At 38.7% G+C, this 25,297-nt stretch overlaps 1 protein-coding gene across 1 annotated transcript in view; it reads left to right on the top strand.

Annotated features, from left to right (window-relative positions):
* The window catches only part of CPB2 (carboxypeptidase B2), a 43,453-nt gene that overhangs the window by 8,488 nt on the left and 9,668 nt on the right, over nt 1-25,297 (top strand). Inside the window, exons 3-8 of the mRNA XM_036458984.2 lie at nt 1,726-1,850; nt 5,773-5,881; nt 8,670-8,771; nt 13,057-13,161; nt 15,990-16,100; nt 20,810-20,903. Of these exons, the coding sequence (XP_036314877.1) occupies nt 1,726-1,850; nt 5,773-5,881; nt 8,670-8,771; nt 13,057-13,161; nt 15,990-16,100; nt 20,810-20,903 (646 nt within the window). The remainder of the gene's footprint in view (nt 1-1,725; nt 1,851-5,772; nt 5,882-8,669; nt 8,772-13,056; nt 13,162-15,989; nt 16,101-20,809; nt 20,904-25,297) is intronic.

Raw genomic sequence — 25,297 nt, forward strand, 5'->3', positions numbered from 1 at the left:
CATGCAGCTCTGACACCTGTGCAGAAAGGAAGATTGTGTATGAAGAGTCTCTAGACTGAAGGGCAGTTCCTATGTAGGTCTGGGGGGACCAGTGATGAGTCCTTAAGCCAATGTCACATCTAAGAAGAAACTCCTATCTAGCAGGAATAGACCTGCTTTATTTTTTTTGGACCTGCATTAATATAATCATAATGCTCAATCACTGGCCTTCTACAGCCCCGGAGAAGAGCAGGAACAGCTGGTGAGATCAGTAAACTATATTTCTCCCAACAGAGGAGTTGAGCAGTGAATTTTCACAGCCAGCACATTGTGGACAGAGGAAATACCACCAAAGGAAACGTCAGAAATTTAAAATTTAGTTCTTAGTCTGCCACTCCTAAGTGTGTGATTTTAGACAAGTTGACTATGAGCCTTTATTTCTCCACCTGAATAGTAAAAAGAATAACACTTACTGGGTCTATATCAAACTATTACTATTATGATCACAGGAAATGAGTGTGAAAGTGCTTTGAAACGTGCAGTGAAATAGGGAAAAAATGTGAATAATTTTGTAAGATATTGACCAAAGCTCATAGTTAGATTAAAGAATGAAAACACAGACATGATGATTACATCAAGAATATGGATTTTTTAAAATTTAAAAAAATGCCATTTTATCAAGTTTCTGTACAAAATTTTATTTCTCTTCTAAGCATCTGACATACTAGTATACATCCAGTTATATACAGTTGGGCCTTAAGTATATTCATTCACTCCTTCATTCATTGTTTCATCAAATATTTATTGAGTACCTACCATGTTTCAGGCCCTCTTTAGGAACTGAAATTGCAGAGAAAAATAAAACAAGCTCCACACAAAATAAAAGCTTATAATGCCATGTGTATAAATGAGGACCAGTGGCCAGGAAGTATATTTTCACTAGAGGCCTGATGCATGAAATTCGTAAACGGGTAGGGTTCCTAGGCCTGGCCCATGATCAGAGTTGATCTGTGGGTGAACTGGTGGGGCAATCAAGGGGCCCCCACTGGGGCAATGAGGGGGCCCCCATCTTGGCCAGCCTGATATTGCATGCTCGCAGGCCCTGCCCCCCCCCCCCCCCCCCCCCCCCCCCGCTGCCACCACTACCAGTTGCCTCCCTCTGCAGGAGGCGACCCGTGGAGCAATTGGGGGCAACGCTGGTCTACTCACTGGCCAGCCCCACCCCACCACCCCATTCACCAGCTGAGCCCTGCCCCCTGCCACCTCCCACTCTCTGGCCAGCCTCATCCCCTGCCACCAGTCACCTCCCTCTGCTGGGCAACCAGCAGGGTGCCTACTGGCACCTGCCTTGGCTGGCCTGGGGCCTGAGGGTTGGGGGAAGCTCCTCATTGGGCTTCTGCCCACTATTGGTCAGTGAACATTATGGCAACCAGTAGTTCCATGGGTCATTCTGCCATTCAGTCAATGTTCATATTAGGCTTTTATTATATAAGACTAGAGACCCAGTGCATGAAATTTGTGCACGAGGGGGGGTCCCTCAGCCCAGCCTGCAATGATGCCAGCATCCAGCACCCTGGCTGCTATGAATGCCACCATCTTTGTGATGGAGTGATGGTTAATTTGCATATTACCTTTTTATTAGATATGATGATTCTCCTTACAGACACACTTTTATGAGACTAGCTACAGATGAGAATAATATGAACAACATTTTTGTTTTATCCATTTTTCCACTTAAAACTGCAGATTGTTCTGTGGCAGCCAGTAACAGCTGACTTTATTGCAAAAGCAAAAGAAGTCCATTTTTTTGTGAAGGCAGGTGATATAATCAATGTGAAATCCCACTTACATGACAGCAGAATTCAATTCAGGTAAGCATCATCTAATTTTTAATGAATAGTTATTATAAGCACCCATGAGGTATTTGACTAGCAGATAGTACAATTGCTTTTTGGAAAAACAATACTATGTTAGATCTCCAAAATAGACTGGTGATAAAGCTCAAGTAGCTGGCTCTGTGACCTTGAGCAAGTGTTTTAACTTCTCATGACCTTGCTCCCTTATCTCAAAATGATTGTTAGACTCAATGAACTGTGCAGTTTCTTATAGGTCCTCCTAATTCCTTCCTTCTTATAGTTCCTCTAATGTATACCCAGACTTGGCGAACAAAACTGTTATCCTCTTGAGTAGACTTTGTGGTACCTTTCAAAAGCAACTGGTAAAGAAGATTTTGCTTCCTTCACTAGATCATTGAACATCCCTGAATGTCTGCCTCTAAACTAAAATGCATCAATTGCAGTTTCTGCTCAGAGTTCATGCCCTCTTCCTTTTGAAGTCTCCTATCCAACATCTGCTGTCTGTGTCCATTGTTCAAATGCCAGTGTCCTCCTGTTGCCCTAGCACTTCCTGAAGGCCATGCTCTCTTCTCTGCACCAGAGGGCAACCTTTGGAGAATACTCTATGATAATTATTAATAACTAGAGGCCCAGTACATGAAATTAATGCATGGGGGAGGGGGGGATCTTTCAGCTCAACCTGTACCCTCTCTAATACGAAAGCCCTTGGGGAATGTCCAACTGCCAGTTTAGGCCTGATCCCTGTGGCAGTTGGACATCCCTCTCGTAATCCAGGACCTCTGGCTCCTAACTGCTCACCTGCCTCTGTCTGCCCTAATCACTCTGCTTGCCTGTCTCATCCCCCTAACTGCCCTCCCCTCCCAGCCTGGTCACCCCTAACTGCCCTGTTCTGCCAGCCTGGTTGCCCCTATTAACTTTTTTAAAAATAATAACTCTTTCACACACAATTGTATTTGAATTCCTTATTGGCTTCTCCCTCTCACACAATTTTTCTCTCTCCTTTATGTAACACTTTTTCCTACTGACTCATCATTTATAAACTTTTCTTTCCTTCTTATTTCCATCATCCTTCTTCCCATCTTTCTCCTACCCTCCCTCCTTCCCCACATTCCTTCTTTCCTTTATCTTTACCCCTCCTGTCCCTCTCCTTTTCCTTCCTTCCCACCTTAACTGTTTTCTTCACGTCCTCCCTCAGACCGGCTTTGCTCCCTCCTCCATTTCTTTCTTCTTCAAATTTTCCTTTTAAGCTTTACTGGCTCCCCTTTAAAATTTTTCTTCCCTCTCTCTTTCTCTCTCATCCAATATTTTCCATACATTCTTTTTTTCCCCAGCTATTTTCTTTCTTTTTTTTTTTATTAAGGTATTATATGTGTACATATCTTACCATTGCCCACCCGCCTCCACTATTATACATGCCCTTCCTCCCCAGAGTTTTTCGTCCATTGGTTTTGCTTATGTGCATGCATACAAGTCTTTTGATTGATCTCTTATCTCCCCCAGATCTCCCTACTCTCCCCGCTGTAGTTTGATAGTCTGCTTGTTGCTTTACTGTCTCTGTATCTATCTTTTTGGTCATCAGTTTATAATGTTCTTTATTATCCATAAATGAGTGAGATCATGTGATGTTTTTCTTTCATTGACTGGCTTATTTCACTCAGCAAAATGTTCTCCAATTCTATCCATGTTGCTACAAATGATAAGAATTCCTTCTTTTTTATGGCAGCATAGTATTCCATTGTGTAGATGTACCATAGTTTTTGGATCCAATTATCTGCTAAAGGGCACCTAGGTTGTTTCCAAATCTTAGCTATTGTAAATTGTGCTGCTATGAACATAGGGGTGCATATATTCTTTTTGATTGGTGTTTCTAGTTTCTTAGGATATATCCCTAGGAGTGGGATTACTGGGTCAAATGGGAGTTCCATTTTCAGTTTTTTGAGGAAACTCCACACTGTTCTCTACAGTGGCTGCACCAGTCTGCATTCCCAACAGCAGTGCACGAGGATTCCTTTTTCTCCACTGCCTCTCCAGCACTTGTCGTTTGTTGATTTGTTGATGATAGCCATTCTGATAGGTGTGAGATGGTACCGCATTGTTTTTTTCATTTGCATCTCTCAGATAATTAGTGACTTTGAGCATGTTTTCATGTGCCTCTTGGCCTTCCTTCTGTCTTCTTTTGAAAAGATTCTATTTAGATCCATTGCCCATTTTTTAATTGGATCATTTATCTTCCTTTTATTAAGTTGTATAAGCTGTCTGTAGATGTTGGAGATTACTTTTTCATACATTCTTCTCTATTTACTTCCACTGTTTTAATATCTATCTACCCACCTAATTATTCACTATCATTTATCTTTTTTCTTTTCTGACTCCTACTTTTAAAATCTATCCCCAGTACACAGCTATACTTGATTTTCATTATAGCTCCTACAGTTCACTAACACATCCTTTTTTCTTCTTTAACTCTGTTCTCTACTAATTCCTTTATAAAGTTCCTCCCTCCCTCCCTTTTTTTTTTAATATTTCTTATTGATTTTTTACAGAAAGGAAGGGAGAGGGAGAGTTAGAAACATGGATGAGAACATCAATATGCTGCCTCTTGCACACCCCCCTCTGGAGATGTGCCACAAGATACATGCCCTTGTCTGGAATGGAACCTGGGATCCTTAAGTCTGCAGGCCGACGCGCTATCCATTGAGCCAAACCGGTTATGGCCCTCCCTCCCTTCCTAAAGCTTCCGTTGGAGGTGGAGGTATTAACCCCAGCCCAGGGCTCAGCCCCGGCTAGGTGTTCACCGCTCCTCCTTCCCGGCCTCCCCACCACTGTCCTGCTCCCATTCCCTGCCCAGGACACCCCATCCAGCGAGAGTGGCCCATGCGGCCTGGGCACTGCTGCTGCCACTGCAATGCAGGAGCGCCTCTGCCCAGAAGGTCTCGGACCGTCCACCTCTCAGTCCCAGGCCTGTGGGCGCCGCCCCGCCAACAGCCCGCACCAGGGGCCACCACCCTCCTCCCATGCCTGACGGGGCTTGCTCCCCGCCCCTCGCTGGACTCACCTGCTCTCCCCCTCCACCCCCCTCCACACACACACACACACACACACACACACACACACACACACATACACACACACATACACACACACACACACACACACACACACACACACACACAGTCGCCACTCCCTCCCACGTGCAGCCCTGAGTTTCCTTCCCTTTTCCATTCCTGCATCTTTTTCTTGTTCCCTCTCTGTATTTCTGTTTCTCCTCTCTGCCTGTCTGCATGCATGCCTGCCTTCCTCTCCCTCTCCTTTCTTATCCCCTCCTATCGTATCCTATCCTACCGGGCCTTGCAGCTGCCTGAGCAGAGGGCAGGGATGCAGCCTGCTTATCCGGTCACAATGTAATGCTGTAACAGATAATTTGCATATTTCTCTATTATTAGTATAGATTTTTGTTATTGGTGTTTACTGCCTTCTAGAAACTATGCTGGGCGTTTTTATACATTGTATCATTTACTCTTTAACTCTATGAGATAAATACTCTCCTCAATTTGCAGGTGAAAATGTTTTTCAAACTTACAAATGAATTTCTCTATGTCAATTGGCAAGAATATAACAGAGCTAGGAGTTGAACCCAGATCTTTCTGATGTCAAAGGCTTGATTTTTATCTATTGGCCTCACTAAAAGTAAATAAATATTATTAAATGATAGCTAACTTTCAACTTGTTTATCTCAGATAATTAAATGGCTGAGTCGGTTAAAATGTTTGTCTCATTAACATTGTGGCACTTCTCAAGAAGTTTCACCTTGTAGAACTTTTGCTTGTTAGATTTCTTAGTGATTTTTCCCATGCTCACCTATTGTAGCTACAATGGGCCATGTGGGGAAATCAGGGCCGTTTTTGAAAACCAGCTCACCCTCTGTCTTATCGTCTAGTATCTTGTTGGAAGATGTGGAAGATCTAATCCGCCAGCAGACTTCCAATGATACCATCACCCCCCGGGCCTCCTCCTCATTCTATGAAAATTATCACCCACTAAATGAAGTAAGCCATCACATTTCTCTCCAAAATTACTATTTTCATTTTAACCAGCATTTTCACTTCAATGATTATTGAAATATCATAATTAATGGAAAGGGGTAAAAAATATTACAATTAGGTTGATCATATGGTAGTAACTCTTCCTTTTGTAGATATTTTCACTGGGAAAATTGCCATCATATTTGGTAAACTGACTCTAAACAGGATTTTGTCCATAACTAAGAGTATCTCTACCTGCTAGGAGTAATACTACATACTAAGGAACAGCAGAAAATAATAAATAGGGCCTTTGTATTGAAACTGCCACACAAAAATTTAACAGTCCACTGTGTTAGTCTGCCATAACAAATTACCACAGATTGGACAGCAGAACGTTATTCTCTCATAGTTCTGGAGGCTGGAAGTCAACAATGGAGGTATCAATAGGGTTAGCTTCTCCTGAGGCATCTCTCCTTGACTTACAGATGGCTGCCTTCTTGCTATGTTCTTACCTGGCCTTTTCTCTGTTATGTACACATCCCTGGTGCCTCTGTATGTCTCAGTCTTTGCTTCTTATAAGAACATCAGTTAGAATGTATTAGGACCCATACTAACAGCCTCATTTTAACTTAATTACCTCTTTAAAGGCCCTATCTCCAAATATAGTCACATTCTAAGATACTAGAAGTTATGTGCTTTAACATATGAATTTGAGAGGAACACAATTTAATGACATTCCAGAAAATGCCTTGGAACTCTCCTCCCTTCCACCCCCACTCCTTTCTAGGAGGCTCATAGGAACCATAGAAATCTTGCTCTCAGAAAATTCCTCCAAATCCTCCTTCCCCTTCAGCACTGATCTCCTTTTCAGTCCTCACCACAAGGTGGGCAGGATGTATTCTTTTGTCATTGACTCTCACTAAGAAATCGTAAGTAATCCACCATGGGGAGAAAAACAAATAGCCATAAAAGTACTTTTTAAGCTGAGACCGGTTTGGCTCAATGGCTAGAGCGTCGACTTGGGGACTGAAGGGTCCCGGGTTCGATTCCGGTCAAGGGCATGTACCTTGGTTGCGGGCACATCCCCACTAGGGGATGTGCAAGAGGCAGCTGATTGGTGACTCTCTCTCATCGATGTTTCTAACTCTCTATCTCTCTCCCTTCCTCTCTGTACAAAATCAATAAAACTATATATTTTTTTTAAAAGTACTTTTTAAAACAAATAGCAAAACAAGACAGTTATTCAAAGGATGTTATCTTCATTACCTCAATTAGATTGTGAAATAAAGAGTCTTCTATAAAACTGCCTTCATATACCGTAATACAGCCTCCTCTGTGGGAGGAACTCTACTGAACCATCACTGGAACACAAAACAGTTGTGTGTAGTTGTTCTTTCAGATGTAGTTGTTAACGAAAAAAAACATTGAAACCTGTAAAGAATTTTTTAAAGAGTTTATTTGAGCCTTACTGTCGACAATTGCCGGGAAGCAGAACCTCAACGGATTGAGATAATGCTCCGAAGAATGGTGGGTTACATTTTTCTATTTATACACCGAAATCAAAGGAGGGACATAGGTGGGTTACATGAAATTCATTGGTGATAGAGTAAGGAGGCGGGAGAAAGCAAAGCGGTGGGAAAGTCCTGGGATTGGATAAAAAGTAAAATGATGGAGGTGTACTCAGGTGAGTGCAGGGACAATTAACATGATAAAGAAGGAATTTGGGGCATCTGTCCAGGCGCCCATCATATTTGGTTGTTCCCCAGGGGCTCCGGAAAAAAGGGAAGTTACAAGTTACCCAGACATCTCCTAGATATGTTATTTTAGAGGCAAAAAGGCAGATGGGCTCAGTAAGAAGATCAAAGTTGATCTTTGTCTGGGAAAATATCTGGGACATGACTACCTACTATAACCTGTTAGATATTTAATTTTCAAACCATCTTTTGTGGTTATCTTAGGTCTCTGGGTTTGCAAGACTGCCACACAGGCCTTCCCTGAGCTTGTCAGGTTAGCATGTGGCTTTTTTCTTTCACTTAGTCATTCCTTAGAAGAGTAGCACGTAAACAGAGGCCCACTGAAGAAATCCTCAGACATAGGCAGCGCTGGTGTTTGGCAGCAGGTAGGCTTCCCAGGAGCACCTTGGACACTAGCCTAAAGTCAGGCCTGGAATTTTTTATTTGTCCTTCCACTGTAGTCTTGATGGAATCACAAGTACCACTGGACTGTCATCTAGGAGTCAGGCCCAGAATCAGCCTTTTCAGAAAAGAAAAGAATTGTTTTTCCCTCTAGATTGTTTACACCTTTGCCTCTCATCATTTCACAGATCTTCTTGTGAATTCACAGGTTTCTAGTGGGAAATAACAGCACTATCATTTATCCTGGGCAAAGACAGTGTCCAGGGCTTCCTTGGGTTGCTCTTAAAAAGTGAATTTTTTTAATTTAAGATAAAAGTGAACTTGTGAATGAATGATAAGGAGGATTTCAGACACAGAGGCAGGGATTTGATGTGACGAGCCTTTAAAAATAACTCTTAAGAGACATACTTTAAAGATAAACTTTTCTACTTTGTCATATGGTTCTCAGTACTTTTCTACTCTTTCTCTAAACTTTGATAATTTTCAAAACTTTACTTTTATTGACTTTTCCTCAACAACAGAAGAAACAGCTGCCCCAAGTATTTTAGTTTCTCATTCTTTCTTCATACACAGGTTTTAGAGAGCGCTCCTTCCCTTGACGATGTTGTCTGCTTCCTTTAGTCAGGAAAATGCTTTGAACTTACTCTATGACTGACTGCTTTTGTCCATTTTGATAGATCTATTCTTGGATAGATTTTGTAACTGAGCAGTATCCTGATATGATTGAAAAAATCCACATTGGATCCTCATATGAGAAGCGTCCACTTTATGTTCTAAAGGTATGTTATGGGGGAGTCACTGATCTGTCGACTGCAGGGGATGTGTTAATTCTCTTGTTATAATTTGGATTTTTTTTTTCTTTGAGTTCTATAAGTATTTGTATTACAACTGTTCCTCCACTTTAATATTCAGCTACTTAAGGTTGTTTTTCCCCCTGCTTTACTAATGCACTGTTGGTCTATGAGTGGAAACCCCAATTTTAGAATCTGCTCTGTCTCTTTTATGTGTCATATTAGGTCTAGTAATAATTAATGTCGTTTTCTAATACTTTTTTAAATTGAATTTATTTAAACAATACAACAAAATTTAATCAACAATATAGTTGCCGTTGTTTTCTACTACTTGTGCCCAACGCTCAGGAAGCATTTTAATCCCTCTGTTGTAAAATTCTTGTGATTTTGATGCAAAAAAATTCGGTCAATGCATTTTTGAGGCATTCTTCATTATTAAATTTTTTTCCAAGAAGAAAGTTTTGCAAAGAACGAAACAAATGGTAATTGGAAGGGGCAATATCAGGAGAATATGCAGGTTGAGGGAGAACTTCCCATTCCAACTGGCGCAGTTTTTCAGCAGTGATTCTTGCAGTATGCGGTCGTGCGTTATCGTGGTGAAGAATTACGCCCTTCCGATTAATCAGCGCGGGTTCTTTTTCTCTTAAAGCTTGGGCTAACCTTTCCAATTGGGCACTATACACTGCACTTGTAATGGTTTGGTTAGATGGTAAAAGTTCATAATGAAGAATTCCTTTAAAATTCCACCAAACACACATCACTTTTTTTGCATGCAAGTCAGGTTTTGGCGTGGGCTGCGGAGCCTCATTTTTGTCCAACCATTGAAGCCGCCTTTTCAAATTAACATACAGCACCCATTTTTTATCTCCGGTAACAATTTGCTCTAAAAACGGCAAACGGTTTTGACAAGAGAGGAGCGAACTGCACATTGTGACTCTTTGATTACGGTTGTTGTCGGTCAACTCATGAGGAACCCATTTTCCAAACTTTTGGACTTTGCCAAGTGCACGCAATTGATTGGAAATTGTTTTTTGTGAACAATTTAAAGTTGTCACAAGCTCTTGTTGGGTAATTTGAGGATTTTGCACCAAAAGAGCTTGAAGAGCTTCTTGATCAAAATTGGACACACGGCCTCAACCACTCTTGTCATCTAATGAAAAATTTCCCCCGCGAAATTTCTCAAACCAACGCTGGCATTTTCTGGCACTAACTGCATCTTGACCAAGAGCACTACAGATGTTTTTTGCAGCCTCACTTGCTTTTCTTCCTAATTGGAACTCGTAAAGCATGCAGTGCCGAATATGCTCTTCATCCACCATCTTCTTAGCCCTAGTTTTGAAACAAAAACCAAACCAAACACAAACTTTTTCAAGCAAAACTTGTTAATTGCACTTCACATGTTCTGTAGATACCACGTGTTTGAAGGTTATGTCAATGCAAGTCAACACCAAGCAAGATTTTAAACGAATGTTTAAAAACGACATTGATTATTACTAGACCAGATAGATAAACTCCCGAACTTCAAGACCTACTGTCATAAAATAAAGGGTGAGGAGTGTGGTCTGGATAATTTTTCAAGCCCTTGTTTTATATATACCACCACTACCACCTCTGACTGCTTTATGAAGGAAGAAGAAAAGAAAGAGATAATCTATTATTGGTTAAACACTGACACTGGTACAGGTTTTGGAACAAAACAAAACAAAATGAAACAAAAAGCTGAACAACCAAACCCAAGGAAGGATAAGAACCAGGGAAAAGCTGGGGTCCTGGCAATAGGGTTGATATGATAGCTTCTGCTCCAATCACAATTCATTTGGTTATTTATTTTCAGTTGAAAAATTGGCCTTAGTAAAGGTGAGTAAATGTGGCCAAAAAAGAATTTGTGGGAGCCATAAAACCATACTAATTCTTTCTTGATAATTTATAATTATGTGCTTCTGTTTTGTACCACTTTCCCACCATATATATGTATATATGTGTGTGTGTATATATATATATAATTTTTTTAAAGAAGCTCTGGAAAAAAATAATCATTGGAAAAATATTTTTTTATTAATATTTAATTTACATTTAGTTTCCCAACATTATCTAAATTGTGATAGGTGAGCCTTTTTGATCCTTAAAAAATAAGATTTGGAGTCAGGATTTCTAGGTTTTAATCTGTTCTGAAGAAACTTGCAGTGCAGACTTAAGACAGACATATGAAACATTGGGTCTTCTTGGTGTCTGAGTTGCTCAGATTGGATCCTTGTAATCATGACATCCCATCCATGACATTTGCTATCAGCATGTCGTGTATACTCATTGGAACTTGTGTTTCTGGTACTTAGATGTACATGTGGGAAAACCATGCTTCTTGCATGCTTTAGTCTTACTCTTACTTGGCCAAGGATGCCCAGATAAGGACATAATATAGGTCTCTAGGGTACCTCCTGCTTGCCAGTGTCAGGACTAGGACCAGCAGAGCTTGCTTAGTATGGACAGAAGACAACTAATTCAGACAACTCAGGGTTTTCTATTAAATTGAATAGATTAAATCAGGGAGCCAGTTCTTTCTTTGAGTAATTTAACCTTTCACAGACAGTGAATGTGAATTTCTCACTTGCTTTCTCATTGAATATTTCTATCTCCAAGTTAGTTAAGAAAATCCTCCTTTGTTGATGCAGATGGCAATTTAAAAATCTAACTCTCTCTTTACTTATTTTGAAATTTCAACCCCATATATTCGTTTGATTTTATAACACTCTTCTCCCTTCTCTCTCCATACTCTAAAATTGGGTTGTAACTATTTTTTAAAAGCAAATGAAATATAATTCATTTTGTTTGGAGATGATTTTGAGAATTCTGCTGAAAACATCAAAGGCTATCACTGAGGAAAGAAAGATTGGAAAAAATGTCTCTTTTTCCTGAGACTTGGCGTCACGCACTAGCCCTTCCCATCCCCCAATATTGTGAATCAGAGCAAGCCTACTGTCCACAGACATATTGGTGATAAGTTTGTGTGAAGTTAGATGTGTGATTCTTTTTTTTTTTTTTATTTTTAGATGTTTTGGGTTTTTTTAATATATTTTATTGATTTTTTACAGAGAGGAAAGGAGAGAGATAGAGAGTTAGAAACATCGATGAGAGAGAGTCATCGATCAGCTGCCTCTTGCACACCCCCTACTGGGGATATGCCCGCAACTAAGGAACATGCCCTTGACCGGAATCGAACCCGGGACTCTTCAGTCCCCAAGCAGATGCTCTATCCATTGAGCCAAACTGGTCTCAGCAGATGTGTGATTTTTTGTGTGAAATGGGGAAATAGCCTACTGACTCCCCTTTCTCAAGCCTTTGTGTTCCACACCACTCACAGAATGAATGGGTAGCTGCCTACCCAACTCATAACCATTTACCTCTAAAGATGTGTGAAGAAAGTGCCTGAAGCACTAGTTCTCTGATCTCTACTTCTACATTCCCACGAGTTATAAGTAGTTAAATGTTTGGGGAATAAAAGACCTTTAAGTCAAAAGTCCTGGCTTCAATTTTGACACTTACCAGCTATGTGGTCTTAATAATTTTATCTCTTCACTTTTAATTTCACCAGCTTTAAATTTTCCTTCAGAATTCTCATAATAATTCAGAGACTAGCACATATGTCATATATTTGTTAAAAGGATCTATAATAATAAAAGCATAATATGCTAATTAAACTGGACAACCTTCCAGAGGAAGCCAGGGCTGCAAATTAAGCCCGGGTCCCGGGTGACAGAGGGAAGCCGGTGCTGGCAGCCAGGGGAAGGAAGGCCTACTCTTGCACAATTTTCCTTCATTGGGCAAAATATAAGCCCTAGTTAAAATATAAGCCCTAAATAAATAGAAATTGTAAGGTTTGAGGTGCAGGAAACTGAGCACCAAAACATTTTAAAGTAAAGTTTATTCCCTAGTAATGAGTGGGACTCATTAAGGAGGAAGAGAAATCAGAATTGAAGGAGTGGGGAGGGGACAGGGGACTCAGCCAGGCTGCCTCCTGGACATAGAAGACAAGCAGCACATGGCTGGTCTGGGGGTCTTTTTAAGGGGAGGAACAGGAGAAGGTTGGACCCAGAGTGGGACAGGAAGGGGTGAAGTCCAGGACACTTTGGCACTCACTGATGGGTGGTTCAATGTCTTAGGGATGTCTCTGTGACAGATGACAGTAATGTCATAACTCTGCCCACCTGTTGGGAGTTGGGAGAACTTTATAGAAATTATCCTGAGGATCCTTGTTATTTTTATTTTCTTTGGGCAGGTTTCCAAAAAACAACAAGCAGCCAAAAATGCTATTTGGATTGACTGTGGAATCCATGCCAGAGAATGGATCTCTCCTGCTTTCTGCTTGTGGCTTATAGGCTATGTAAGTACATTATTCACATTCTCTTAAATGCAAATCAATAAATGTGATACATCACATTAAAAAAAAATGAAAAAATAATCACATGATCATATTAACAGACACAGAAAAAGCATTTGACTAAATCTCATACCCATTTTTTATTTTTAGAAAGAGAGTAGAATAGAGGGAGAGAGAGAGAAATATCAATGTGAGAGAAACACATCAATTGATTGCCTCCTGAATGCCCCTGACTGGAGCCTGGGCTAGAAAGAAGCCTGCAACCAAGGTATCAACTTGACCAGAATCAAATCTGGGACCCTTTGGTGCGCAGGCTAAAGCTCCAACTATTGAGCCAAACTGGCTAGGGCCAGCACCCACTTTTCATTAAAAAAAAAAAAAAAAAAAAAAACAAAAAAACCTCTCAGCAAAGGGCAGGGGGAAGGGGGGTGGGCATACCTTAACATAATAAAGGTCATATATGACAAACCTACAACCCATCATACTCAATGGGCGAAAATTAAAACCATTTTCCCTAAGAATAGGAATAAGACAGAAATTTCCCTTTTATCACTCCTATTCAATATCTGGAAGTCTTAGCCACAGTGACCAAATTTTCTAGTTTATCTCAAGAATACAGTGGGGAATTTGCTTTATGTTTATAATCCAGAGTCAGATCAGTACAACCAAAGGAGCCATCAAGCTAGAGGAGTCTTCCCATCTCTAGCCCCTGTAACTTTCAGAAATGTTGAATTCAGTTTTAACTGAAGCACTAAAACTCAAGACTCAATAATATTGCATTATAATCTAATGTGCTGAGAGACTAAATACTGATTATTCCCACCACACACACAAAAAAATGGTATGTGATGTGACAGAATTTATATGCACACATATGCATTGCCCGTGGACACAGACAATGGGTGGGTGAAGGCCTGGGGCAGGGTGTAAACCTGGTAGAGGGGGGCAATGGAGGAAAAGGGGAGCCATCTGTAACACTCTCAACAATAAAGATAAATTAAAATTTTAAAAAAGGCCGTGTGACAATGGGGGCAGAGACTGCAGTGATGTAGCTATGAGCCAAGTAATGCCAAACAACCACCAGAAACTAGGAGAGTATCATGGAACAGATTCTCCCTCAGAACCTCAAGAAGGAACCAATTTGCTGACACCTTGATTTTGGACTTCTGGTCTACAAAAATGTGAGGGAATAAATTTTAAACCAAAGAGAGAGATAGAGAGAGAGGCCGACAAAGAATCCTACAGTGCCGCATATATTAAAACTTCAACAAAAATTGTAGAAATTAAAATGGTAAATGCTTTATTACTTTAAAATAAATGAGGTCTCTAATCTTTTTCTGATAATTAACTGCTATGTTAATACTGAAACATGATAATACTGAATATTTGATGATACATGACTTCAACATAAATTTACAAATTTAATGCATAAAAATGTATTTTATTAGTTACTCAACTCTTGCAAAAATCTCTTCTTTTATTCTATAAAATTTGCTTCCTTTTCATTAAGCTGTCATTTCTGACTCATAGTAGATTTAAAAAAAAAACTTGTACTTTAGCTTTCCTTTTTTCCATATTTCATAAGTGGTTGTCCATTGAAAAAAAAATTAACCTGACATAATTGTTTTAGCAGAATATGAAAATAAAATTTTAAATATTTAAAAAGAGAAAATGGTAAAGCTTTTGCTATAGCTAAGGTAAGATCTGAGGTGTTTTCTTTTGTCAATAATAAAAAAATATTTTAAAAACATCTTTTGAGAAAAGTTTAAAGCAACAAATAATTGTAAACTAATCCACACATTAAAACATAGCAATGTTGCCACTACTTCATTGTGATAGGGTATTTATACCCAAGCTTAGTCCTAGAAGCAATGCTTTAACCAGCTGAAATGTGTCTTTGTGGTTATCCTGCCTTTATATTTGGTTATTTTGGGGTGCACTTCTCAGTCATCAGAATATGGATGTCTTTGGATCATATTGGAAAATATGATCCTAAGGTAGATATGGGTCTAAAGCAAACGAGCTGTGTCAGGTAATGCCTATTAGGAAACTCATAGTCAGTACTTAGGAAAAGCTACCACTGATTTTAAAGCTTGGAAAACATACTGCTACTACAGCAAAAATTTAACTCCAAAAGCTACAAAGACAATGTAGAAAATATCACTACAGTAGTCCTGCCTGGATATAAGACAAAGTTAAAGCTCTGATTGATATGTGTTACTGAAAAAACAAAAACAAAAAACAAAAAAACTATATGTAGGTTTTTGCTTCCTTAAATCTTTGTAGTGGGCTTTATGGATTTAATAAATAATTATTTTTATTCCTCAGAGGAAATTTTATAAAATGTATGGTTCTGTTTTCTGCCTCCATTTAATAGGAAGACCAGTTGTCTCGTTCCCAAAGCATTTACCACCATTGGCAGCTAAGTATCCTAAGTATCCTAGTTTTCCTAGGAATTGATACTCTTCCTAAAAGTTAAATTTGTAAATCTAAACTTGTTAAATTATTTTTAAAAGGGAGGGGGGACACATAAAAGAAACAGACTAGCCTGACTGGTGTGACTTAATGATTGAGCTTCGACAGTGAAGCAGGAGGTTATGGTTTGATTCTAGATCAGAGCCACATGCCCCAGTTGCTGGCTCCATCCTCAGTAGAGGGCCTGCAGGGGGCAGCCAATAGATGGTTCTCATCATTGATGTTTCTATTTCTCTCTCCCTTTCCCTTCCTCTTTGAAATCAATAAAAACTATTTTTTAAAAAGGAAAAAGAAACAGACTAAATTTAGAAGAACTTAAAAGAGATATTATTTAACACACTTGGTTTTATTTGTAGGTAACTCAATTATCTGGGGAAGAAAATCTGTTTACCAACCTTCTGAGGCATGTGGATTTCTATGTAATGCCGGTAGTTAATGTGGATGGCTATGACTACACTTGGAAAATGGTAGGTGAAGGCAAAGAAAAAACTTGCCCCCATTGGGAATACATGATACACTGGATTAATTATTTATAAAATCCTGAATCTTGACACAATCATTTCATTATGAAAAAAGATAATAATAATAATAATTCTCATTACGGAAAAGATCAACCTTATGTGAGTGGAAATAATTTTATAGTTCACTCCTATGTACCTGTCAGCTTTAGAAATAATCACCGTAAGCCAATCTATTTTCATCTATATATTCAACCTTTTTCTGCCTTACCCATATTATTTTAAAGTAGATCTCAGACATCATATAATTTCATCAATAAATATTTCAGTATGCATTTCTAAAAAAGCTCTTTTAAAAATAACCACAGTAGAAATATATCTAAAAATTAAAAATAATTACTTAAAATAAAAGGTTCAATCAATATTTAAATTTCCAATTACATAATAACTTTTAAATAAGTTTCTTTGATTCCGGATCTAAATAAGGCTAATATGCTATGATTGATTTATATGTCTTTAATTCTGTTGTAATCCATATATGGTCATGCTCTCACTCTTCCTTGCAATGTATTCATTGAACAAAAAAGTTTCCCATTGTCTGAATTTGCTAGTTGCATTTTGCCATGTTGCAATTTAACCTATTCCTCTGTCTCCTGTATTTTCTAAAAATTGCTGTTGAGATTCTGTGAGCTTAGTCAGATTTAGAATTAACTTTTTTGGCATTGTGATAGTGTGTTCTCAGATAAGGATGTGTATAATATCTAATTGTGACTCTTTTTGAGATATTAGTTACCACTGATGCACAATGCCTAGATCCATTTATTCTTATTAGGAATCCTTTAAATTGAATTTTTTATTTGAAAAATCATAAACTGCAAGACTTCAAACAGAATTAATTGAACTTTTATTCTGATGATACGTAAATTTAAACCTTAGTACACTTTAATTCAGTCATGAGCATGAGTATCCTGTTCAATCTCACCTCTACTGGAAACCATTATCAATAATTTTTCTAATCTATAAGTATCATGATTCATGTAAAATTACTCAAGCACTATGAAATACATTCTAATTTAGTGAGGGGCACATAAAACATAACTGAGCATGTATCGGTTAAGAGAAACCTACTTGAGTAGCACATGTAAACACTATAGGGAATGAGAAAAGTGCAGGGATTAGGAACATATGGGATTGCACAGGAATAATTTCATGTTGGAGGTAATTTGTACAGAAGATATCAGAATGGAGATAGATTAAAAAAAAATCATCTCAAGTAAGAGGAATACTATGAATAAAAGTTTTCAGGTCGGGGTGGACAAATCCTAAACTAAGTAAATGAGAAATACCTAGCATAGCACACAATACTAACTTAATGTTCAATAGTGATCACATCTAGATGTTGATGTTATAATAAATGTAAGTCTTCACCAGAATCACAGTGGAATTTAGCCACCCTTTAGATGTTTCTACTTTTCAGCTGTCCTTTGTGGCTGAACTCTGCCAACTAGTAGTCCCTGCAGTTCAAGAACCTAATTTCTCCACAGAAAGTGTTGCTACCAAACCACAGGCCAGGGTTTGGAAGCAGAATGAGAAGCTTGATAGAAGTGTTGGTGAGAATTGGGGGAAAGAGTGCCACATCACCCAACCTTAGACCTAAAGGCTGTGCACCTACTTACATGATCAAATTTTCTAGTTTAGCCGAGACCGGTTTGGATCAATGGATAGAGTGTTGGCTTGGGGACTGAAGGGTCCTGGGTTCGATTCCGGTCAAGGGCATGTACCTTGGTTGCGGGCACATCCCCAGTGGGGGATATGCAAGAGGCCCCTGATCGATGACTCTCTCTCATCGATGTTTCTAACTCTATCTCTCTCCCTTCCTCTCTGTACAAAATCAATAAAAAATATATACAAAAATATATATATAAATAAATAAATAAACAAACAAATTTTCTAGTTTACCTCAAGAATACAGTGGGGGATTTGCTTTATGCTTACAAACCAGAGTCAGATCAGTACAACCAAAGGACCCATCAGGCTACAGAAGTCTTCCCAGCTCTAGCTCCTGTAGCTTTTAGAAAATGTTGAATTTAGTTTTAAAAAGCACTAAAACTCAACAGTATTGTATTATAATCTTCAAACTTCTGAGAGACTAAATATTGATTATTCCCACCACAGAAAAGAAATGACATGTGGTGTGATAGAGGTACTAACTATCCATATAATGGTAATCATATTATAATATAATATATAAATGTATCAAATCAACATGCTGTACACCTTAACTTTATGCAATGTGAAATGTCAAATATATTTCAATTTAAAAAAAAGAAAATCATGACTCAGTTTTAATTTGAGTCGTAACACAAAGTTATTTTACTTTTCTTACAAGGAACTCAACAATGAATGATGTTACTTTAAAAGAGTAAGACAAAAAAAAAAAAAGCAAGCCAATAAGCATCCTATTAGGTCTAGTAATAATTAATGTCGTTTTCTAATACTTTTTTTAAATCTAATTTATTTAAACAATACAACAAAATTTAATCAACAATATAGTTGCCGTTGTTTTCTACTACTTGTGCCCAACACTCAGGAAGCATTTTAATCCCTCTGTTGTAAAATTCTTGTGATTTTGATGCAAAAAATTCGGTCAATGCATTTTTGAGGCATTCTTCATTATTAAATTTTTTTCCAAGAAGAAAGTTTTGCAAAGAGCGAAACAAATGGTAATTGGAAGGGGCAATATCAGGAGAATATGCAGGTTGAGGGAGAACTTCCCATTCCAACTGGCGCAGTTTTTCAGCAGTGATTCTTGCAGTATGCGGTCGTGCGTTATCGTGGTGAAGAATTATGCCCTTCCGATTAATCAGCGCGGGTTCTTTTTCTCTTAAAGCTTGGGCTAACCTTTCCAATTGGGCACTATACACTGCACTTGTAATGGTTTGGTTAGATGGTAAAAGTTCATAATGAAGAATTCCTTTAAAATTCCACCAAACACACAACATCACTTTTTTCGCATGCAAGTCAGGTTTTGGCGTGGGCTGCGGAGCCTCATTTTTGTCCAACCATTGAAGCCGCCTTTTCAAATTAACATACAGCACCCATTTTTTATCTCCGGTAACAATTTGCTCTAAAAACGGCAAACGGTTTTGACAAGAGAGGAGCAAACTGCACATTGTGACTCTTTGATTACGGTTGTTGTCGGTCAACTCATGAGGAACCCATTTTCCAAACTTTTGGACTTTGCCAAGTGCACGCAATTGATTGGAAATTGTTTTTTGTGAACAATTTAAAGTTGTCGCAAGCTCTTGTTGGGTAATTTGAGGATTTTGCACCAAAAGAGCTTGAAGAGCTTCTTGATCAAAATTGGACACACGGCCTCAACCACTCTTGTCATCTAATGAAAAATTTCCCTCGCGAAATTTCTCAAACCAACGCTGGCATTTTCTGGCGCTAACTGCATCTTGACCAAGAGCACTATAGATGTTTTTTGCAGCCTCACTTGCTTTTCTTCCTAATTGGAACTCGTAAAGCATGCAGTGCCAAATATGCTCTTCATCCGCCATCTTCTTAGCCCTAGTTTTGCAACAAAAACCAAACCAAACACAAACTTTTTCAAGCAAAACTTGTTAATTGCACTTCACACGTTCTGTAGATACCACGTGTTTGAAGGTTATGTCAATACAAGTCAACGCCAAGCAAGATTTTATTTTTTTTTTTTAATATATTTTATTGATTTTGTACAGAGAGGAAGGGAGAGAGACAGAGAGCCAGAAACATCGATGAGAGAGAGTCATCGATCAGCTGCCTCTTGCACACCCCCTACCGGGGACATGCCCGCAACCAAGGCACATGCCCCTGACCGGAATCGAACCCGGGACCCTTCAGTCCCCAAGCCGACGCTCTATCCATTGAGCCAAACCGGTCCCGGCCCAAGCAAGATTTTAAACGAATGTTTAAAAACGACATTAATTATTACCGATAGCAAAACCAAGTGACTATTATTTCTCTAGGCCAAAATTAATCAATTTTTTTTTGTTTAAACTAAAATAGTTTGAGTTAATATGATTGAGACCAGAATAGAAACAGGAGCTGTGCAAAAAGAATTCTGTGAAGAAAGGGACAGGATGAAGTGATGGGGTTGCAGGAAAGAAATATACCCTGGCCACTTAGGCATTCAAAGTCATGTCTTGCCCAACCAGCATGTCTCAGTGGCTGAGCATGGACCTTTGAACCAGGAGGTTATGGTTCAATTCTCACAACCCAGGCACACACCCAGGTTTTGGGCTCAATTCCCAGTGTTGGACATGCAGGAGACAACCAATCAGTGATTCTCTCTTATTATTGATGTTTCTATCTCTCTCTCCTTCTCCCTTCCTCTCTGAAATCAATACAAATATACATTGAGTGGCCAGATTATTATGATCTCTGAACTCATAATAATCTGGCTATTCAGTGTATATCCTATATAATAAAAGGCTAATATGCAAATTGTCCACTCAGCCAGGAGTTTGGTCAGCAGGCAGTCCCACCACCCATGTCCCCTCTTTCTAGCCAGGCTAGCTGGACCCCACCCATGCACGAATTCATGTACCAGACCCCTAATATAATATTCAGATATCATAATAATCTGGCCACTCAATGTATATTTTTTGAAAAGTCATGTCTTTCTTTAAACCACAAACATGGCCACCCTGGTTATCTGTTTCTTGTTTACTTAGGATCGAATGTGGAGAAAGAACCGTTCTATTCATGAAAACAATCGTTGCACTGGAACAGATCTGAACAGGAACTTTGCGTCCAAACACTGGTGTGGTAGGTTGTTTGTTTCATTTTGGGTAACGTTTCTTCATTAAAGAGATTATATTCATAAAGAAAGGTGCATTAATTTAAATATAGTGGGTCTTTCTGAATCAGCAAATAATTTAAATACACATTTTAGTTAAGAGTAGTGCTATGAATATTAACTAGAGTCAGCAAATTACCTTAACCTCTCCTTTCTGCTGTTTCCTCATCTGTAAAAGAAGGAAGTTAGACCAGTTCTTTAAGTCCCATCTAGTTTCAATATTTTAAAATCCTATTTTTTCTAGAATAATAAAGAAGTGCTGTAATAAACAAGTAATTTCATCCCTAGGATAGCAGACACCAGGGTCAGGTGGGTATCTCTAACTTTTACTTGTTAGAGATACCCACCTGACCCTGGTGTCTGCTATTACATAGTTAAGTGTTTACCTCTATAGTGTTTGAAATCATTTTCTTTTGTATTAACTATTCCCTTTCTTAGCATGTTCTTACTTTCATGAATATTACAAAAATAAACTTATATCTAGCACAGTGCGAGTTTATCATTTCTTGATTTGAATGAGTTAAGGAACTCAGTGAATACTGATTTAGGTATTCAATAATATTGTCTGCTCTCAGGGAAGTAGGTGTTAGTTCAACCTACAGACTCTTATTATATTTCATAGCCACTACATTTAAGAAACAGTTACCAAATAAAACTACACAGATACATGACAGAGGAATGGGAGCATGAGAGATCCCCTTGGCTTCTCCCCTTGAAATTATAACAAGTAAACCAAATATAACTCAACAAAGAATTCCTGCTCAATACAGAGGCATGCCTGAGGATTCCTACATTGAAACATCTAAAGGTGGGCAACTAGGAACAAACAGGGATATGAGCAGGGAGAACAGCACCAATGGCCCACAGATGCAGTCCTGCAGCCGGATCTCAAGGCTGGGCCTGAAGGAGGAGGAAAACAGCAGCAGCAGGCACTTTCTTCGGCCAGGAGGAACAAAGAGCTATAGGGGGCAGCTCAGCAGGAAAAGCAGTGAGTGGAGGGGACAGTGACTGAGCCAGCAGATGCCTGACAGAGCACGGGGTCTGGCCATGTGGCTCTCCACTGTCAGGCTAGACAGTCCTGTTGCCCTTGGAGTCAGGTTGAGGAGCATATCATCTGTAAACCAAGAGGTATTACAGTAGAACCGCTATTTCCCTCTGTGACTGATCCCCACATGAGATGCTTGGGGTGGGGCCCAATGGAGGTCAGGGGAAAAATAAAACACACCAACATGCAACACAGATAAACTGTCTTATGGAAGCCCTGGAGTCAAAACTGAAAGACCACAGAGGTAAAAAAAAAAAAAAAAAATCTTGCAATTCAGTACCATCTACTGGAAAAATCATAGAAGGACTTGTTCAGAGGAAGCTGCTCTCAGCCAAAAATATTCCTATATAATAAAAACCTGATATGCTAAGTGTCTGGTCAACTGGTTGGCCCTTCAACCAATCAAAGTGTAATATGCTAATGATATGCTAAGGATGCTCAAGAACTCGCTATGACATGCACTGACCATCAGGGGTCAACAGTCAACCAGTTGCTTGACATGCACTGACCTCCAGGGGAGCAAATGTTCAACTGGTAGGTAAGCTTGCTGCTTAGGTCCAGCTAATCAGGACTGAGGGACACACCCTGGAGCCCTCCCATGGTCTCCCCCAACTGGCCAATCTCCCATGTCCCTCCCCAAACCCAATCATGCACCAGTAGGGTCCCTCTCACAATCCAGAACCCATGAGATATTGGAGAGCTGGTTTTGCCCCAATCCCACAGGCCAGGCCAAGGGACCCCACTTGTGCACAAATTCGTGTACCATGCCTCTAGTAGACTGATATAAATGTTTAGGTAAAGAAGAACAGCAAATACCATGAATAACCATGGTAACAAGGTTACCATGAAAAATCTCCAGAAAATAGATTAGAACACATGGAAATGTGATATAAATGATGGAGATTTCAACATTGCAGTTCTGAAAATACTCAATGAGAAGCAAAAAAATACAAACAAGCAATTCAATGTACTCAGAAAACACATCAGTGGACAAAATGAGTACTTTACCCAAAGAGATTGAAACTTTAAAAAAGAACCAATCAGAAATCTTGGAAATGAAGCATGCAATCAAGGAAATTAAGAGTGAACTACTAAGGCCTAGCTGGTTTGGTTCAGTGGATAGAGCATTGGCCTATAGACTGAAGGACCCCGGCTTTGATTCCAGTCAAGGGCACATGCCTGGGTTGCAGGCTTGATCTCAGTAGGGAGCATGCAGGAAACAGCCAATCAATGATTCTGTCTCATCATTGATGTTTCAATCTCTCTCTTCCTCTCCCTTTCTCTCTGAAATCAATCAATATATATATATATATATATATATATATATATATATATATATATATATATACACACACACACACACACACACACACACACACACACAAAAGAGTGAACTACTGAGCATAGGAAACAGAGGCAATCAGATGGAGGGGGGAAAAATAAGGATAATGAAGATAGAAATGGCACAGAGGAGAGAAGAGAGACCTGGGCGTAAACGAAAATGAAAGTAGTCTACAAGAACTATCTGACTCCATAAAATAAAAAGCAATTGTAGAAGTATAGGCATTCTGGAAGAGGAAGAGATGAAGCAGAGAACAGAGAATTTATTCAAACAAATAGTGGATGAGAACTCCCCAAACCTATGGAATGAATTAGATCCCAGGATCCAAGAAGAAAAAATAACACTTAGTTACCTCAATCTAAAGAGGTCCTCTCAAAGGCACTTTGTATTAAAACTGTCAAAAGTTAATGACAAAGAAAAAATTCTCAAAGCAGCCAGGGAAAAGAAGGAAATGACCTACAAAGGAAAACCCACCAGAACTTCATATAACTTCTCAGCAGAAACACTATAAGCTACTATAAGAGAGTGGAACCAAATATTCAGACATCAAAAAGAGATGAATTACCAGCCACAAGTAACATACCCAGAAAAAATATCCTTTAAATATGAAGGAGTAATAAAGTCACTCTAAGACATACAGAAGCTGAGGGAATTTATCGCCAGAAAATCTCCATTGCAGGAAATACTCAAGGGAGTTATTCTACCTCAAAGAAAATAAGGTCACACCACTACAAATAAGATCACCAAAATAATTACAGCATAAACAGGGATAATTTGTGACAGCAAAAACATAAAAGGGGTGTGGTTAAAGGTCTGAACTAGTAAAGGGGGATGAAGATCAGACTCACTCAAAAGAAGAAAAAAAACTTTGGTGTATATTTAAGTTTATTATTTATAAACCTAATGGTAACCACACAGAAAAATCTCCAAACCAGTACACATAGCTTAAAAAAAAAAAAAAAAAAAAAAAAGAGGAAACAGAGGAAAGAAATATGAAACACTACCAAGCAAAAACAACATATAGAAACATAAAGGAAAAGGACCAATGGAGGAACAGAGGTACCAGAAAATAAAAGATAAAATGGCCATAGGGAATCCTCATATATCAATAATTACTCTAAATGTAAATGGTCTATGTGCAACCAGTAAAGAGGAACAGAATAACCATGTGGATCAAAAACAAAATCCAACCATATGCTGCCTACAAGAGACACATCTAAGATGCAAAGACAAAGGAAGATTCAAGCTAAAAGGATGGAAAATGATTCTACAAGCAAATAACATCCACACAAAAAGCAAGTGTAATCATACTTATATCTGACAAAATAGATTTCAAGATAACAATAAACAAAGATGGACACTTTATAATGATAAAGGAGACGCTACATAAAAAAGAAAAAACATAACACTTCTAAATATATATTCACTCAACCAGGGAGCACTGAAATATATAAAACAACTACTCACAGAACTAAACTAAGAAACAGATCAAAACACAATCAGAGTTGGAGACCTTAATACTCTCTTTATAGCTCTAGACAGATCAAACAAACAAAATCAATAAAGAAATATCAGTCTTAAATGAAACACTAGACCAAATGGACATAATTAACATTTACAGAAACTTTCACCCCAGAACATCAGATTATACATTCTTCTCTAGTGCACATGGATAGACCATATGTTCAGTCACAAAATTAGCATCAACAAATGCAAGAAAATTGAAAGTATACCAACCATGGTGCCTTGAAATTACAAATCAACTGCAAAAAGGAAATTAAAAAAAAAATCCGTAGAGATTAAACAATATATTATTAAAAAATTACTGGGTCAAAGAAGAAATAAAAAAATGAGATAAAAAGTTATATATAGAGAAATGAGAATAACAATACAACACATCAAAACTTCTGGAATGCAGTGAAAGCAGCTTATGTAACTATAGACCTATCTCAAAAAACAAGAGAAATCACAAGTAA

This window comes from Pipistrellus kuhlii, unplaced genomic scaffold (assembly GCF_014108245.1).
Source record: "Pipistrellus kuhlii isolate mPipKuh1 unplaced genomic scaffold, mPipKuh1.p scaffold_m20_p_3, whole genome shotgun sequence".
Taxonomy (NCBI): domain Eukaryota; kingdom Metazoa; phylum Chordata; class Mammalia; order Chiroptera; family Vespertilionidae; genus Pipistrellus; species Pipistrellus kuhlii.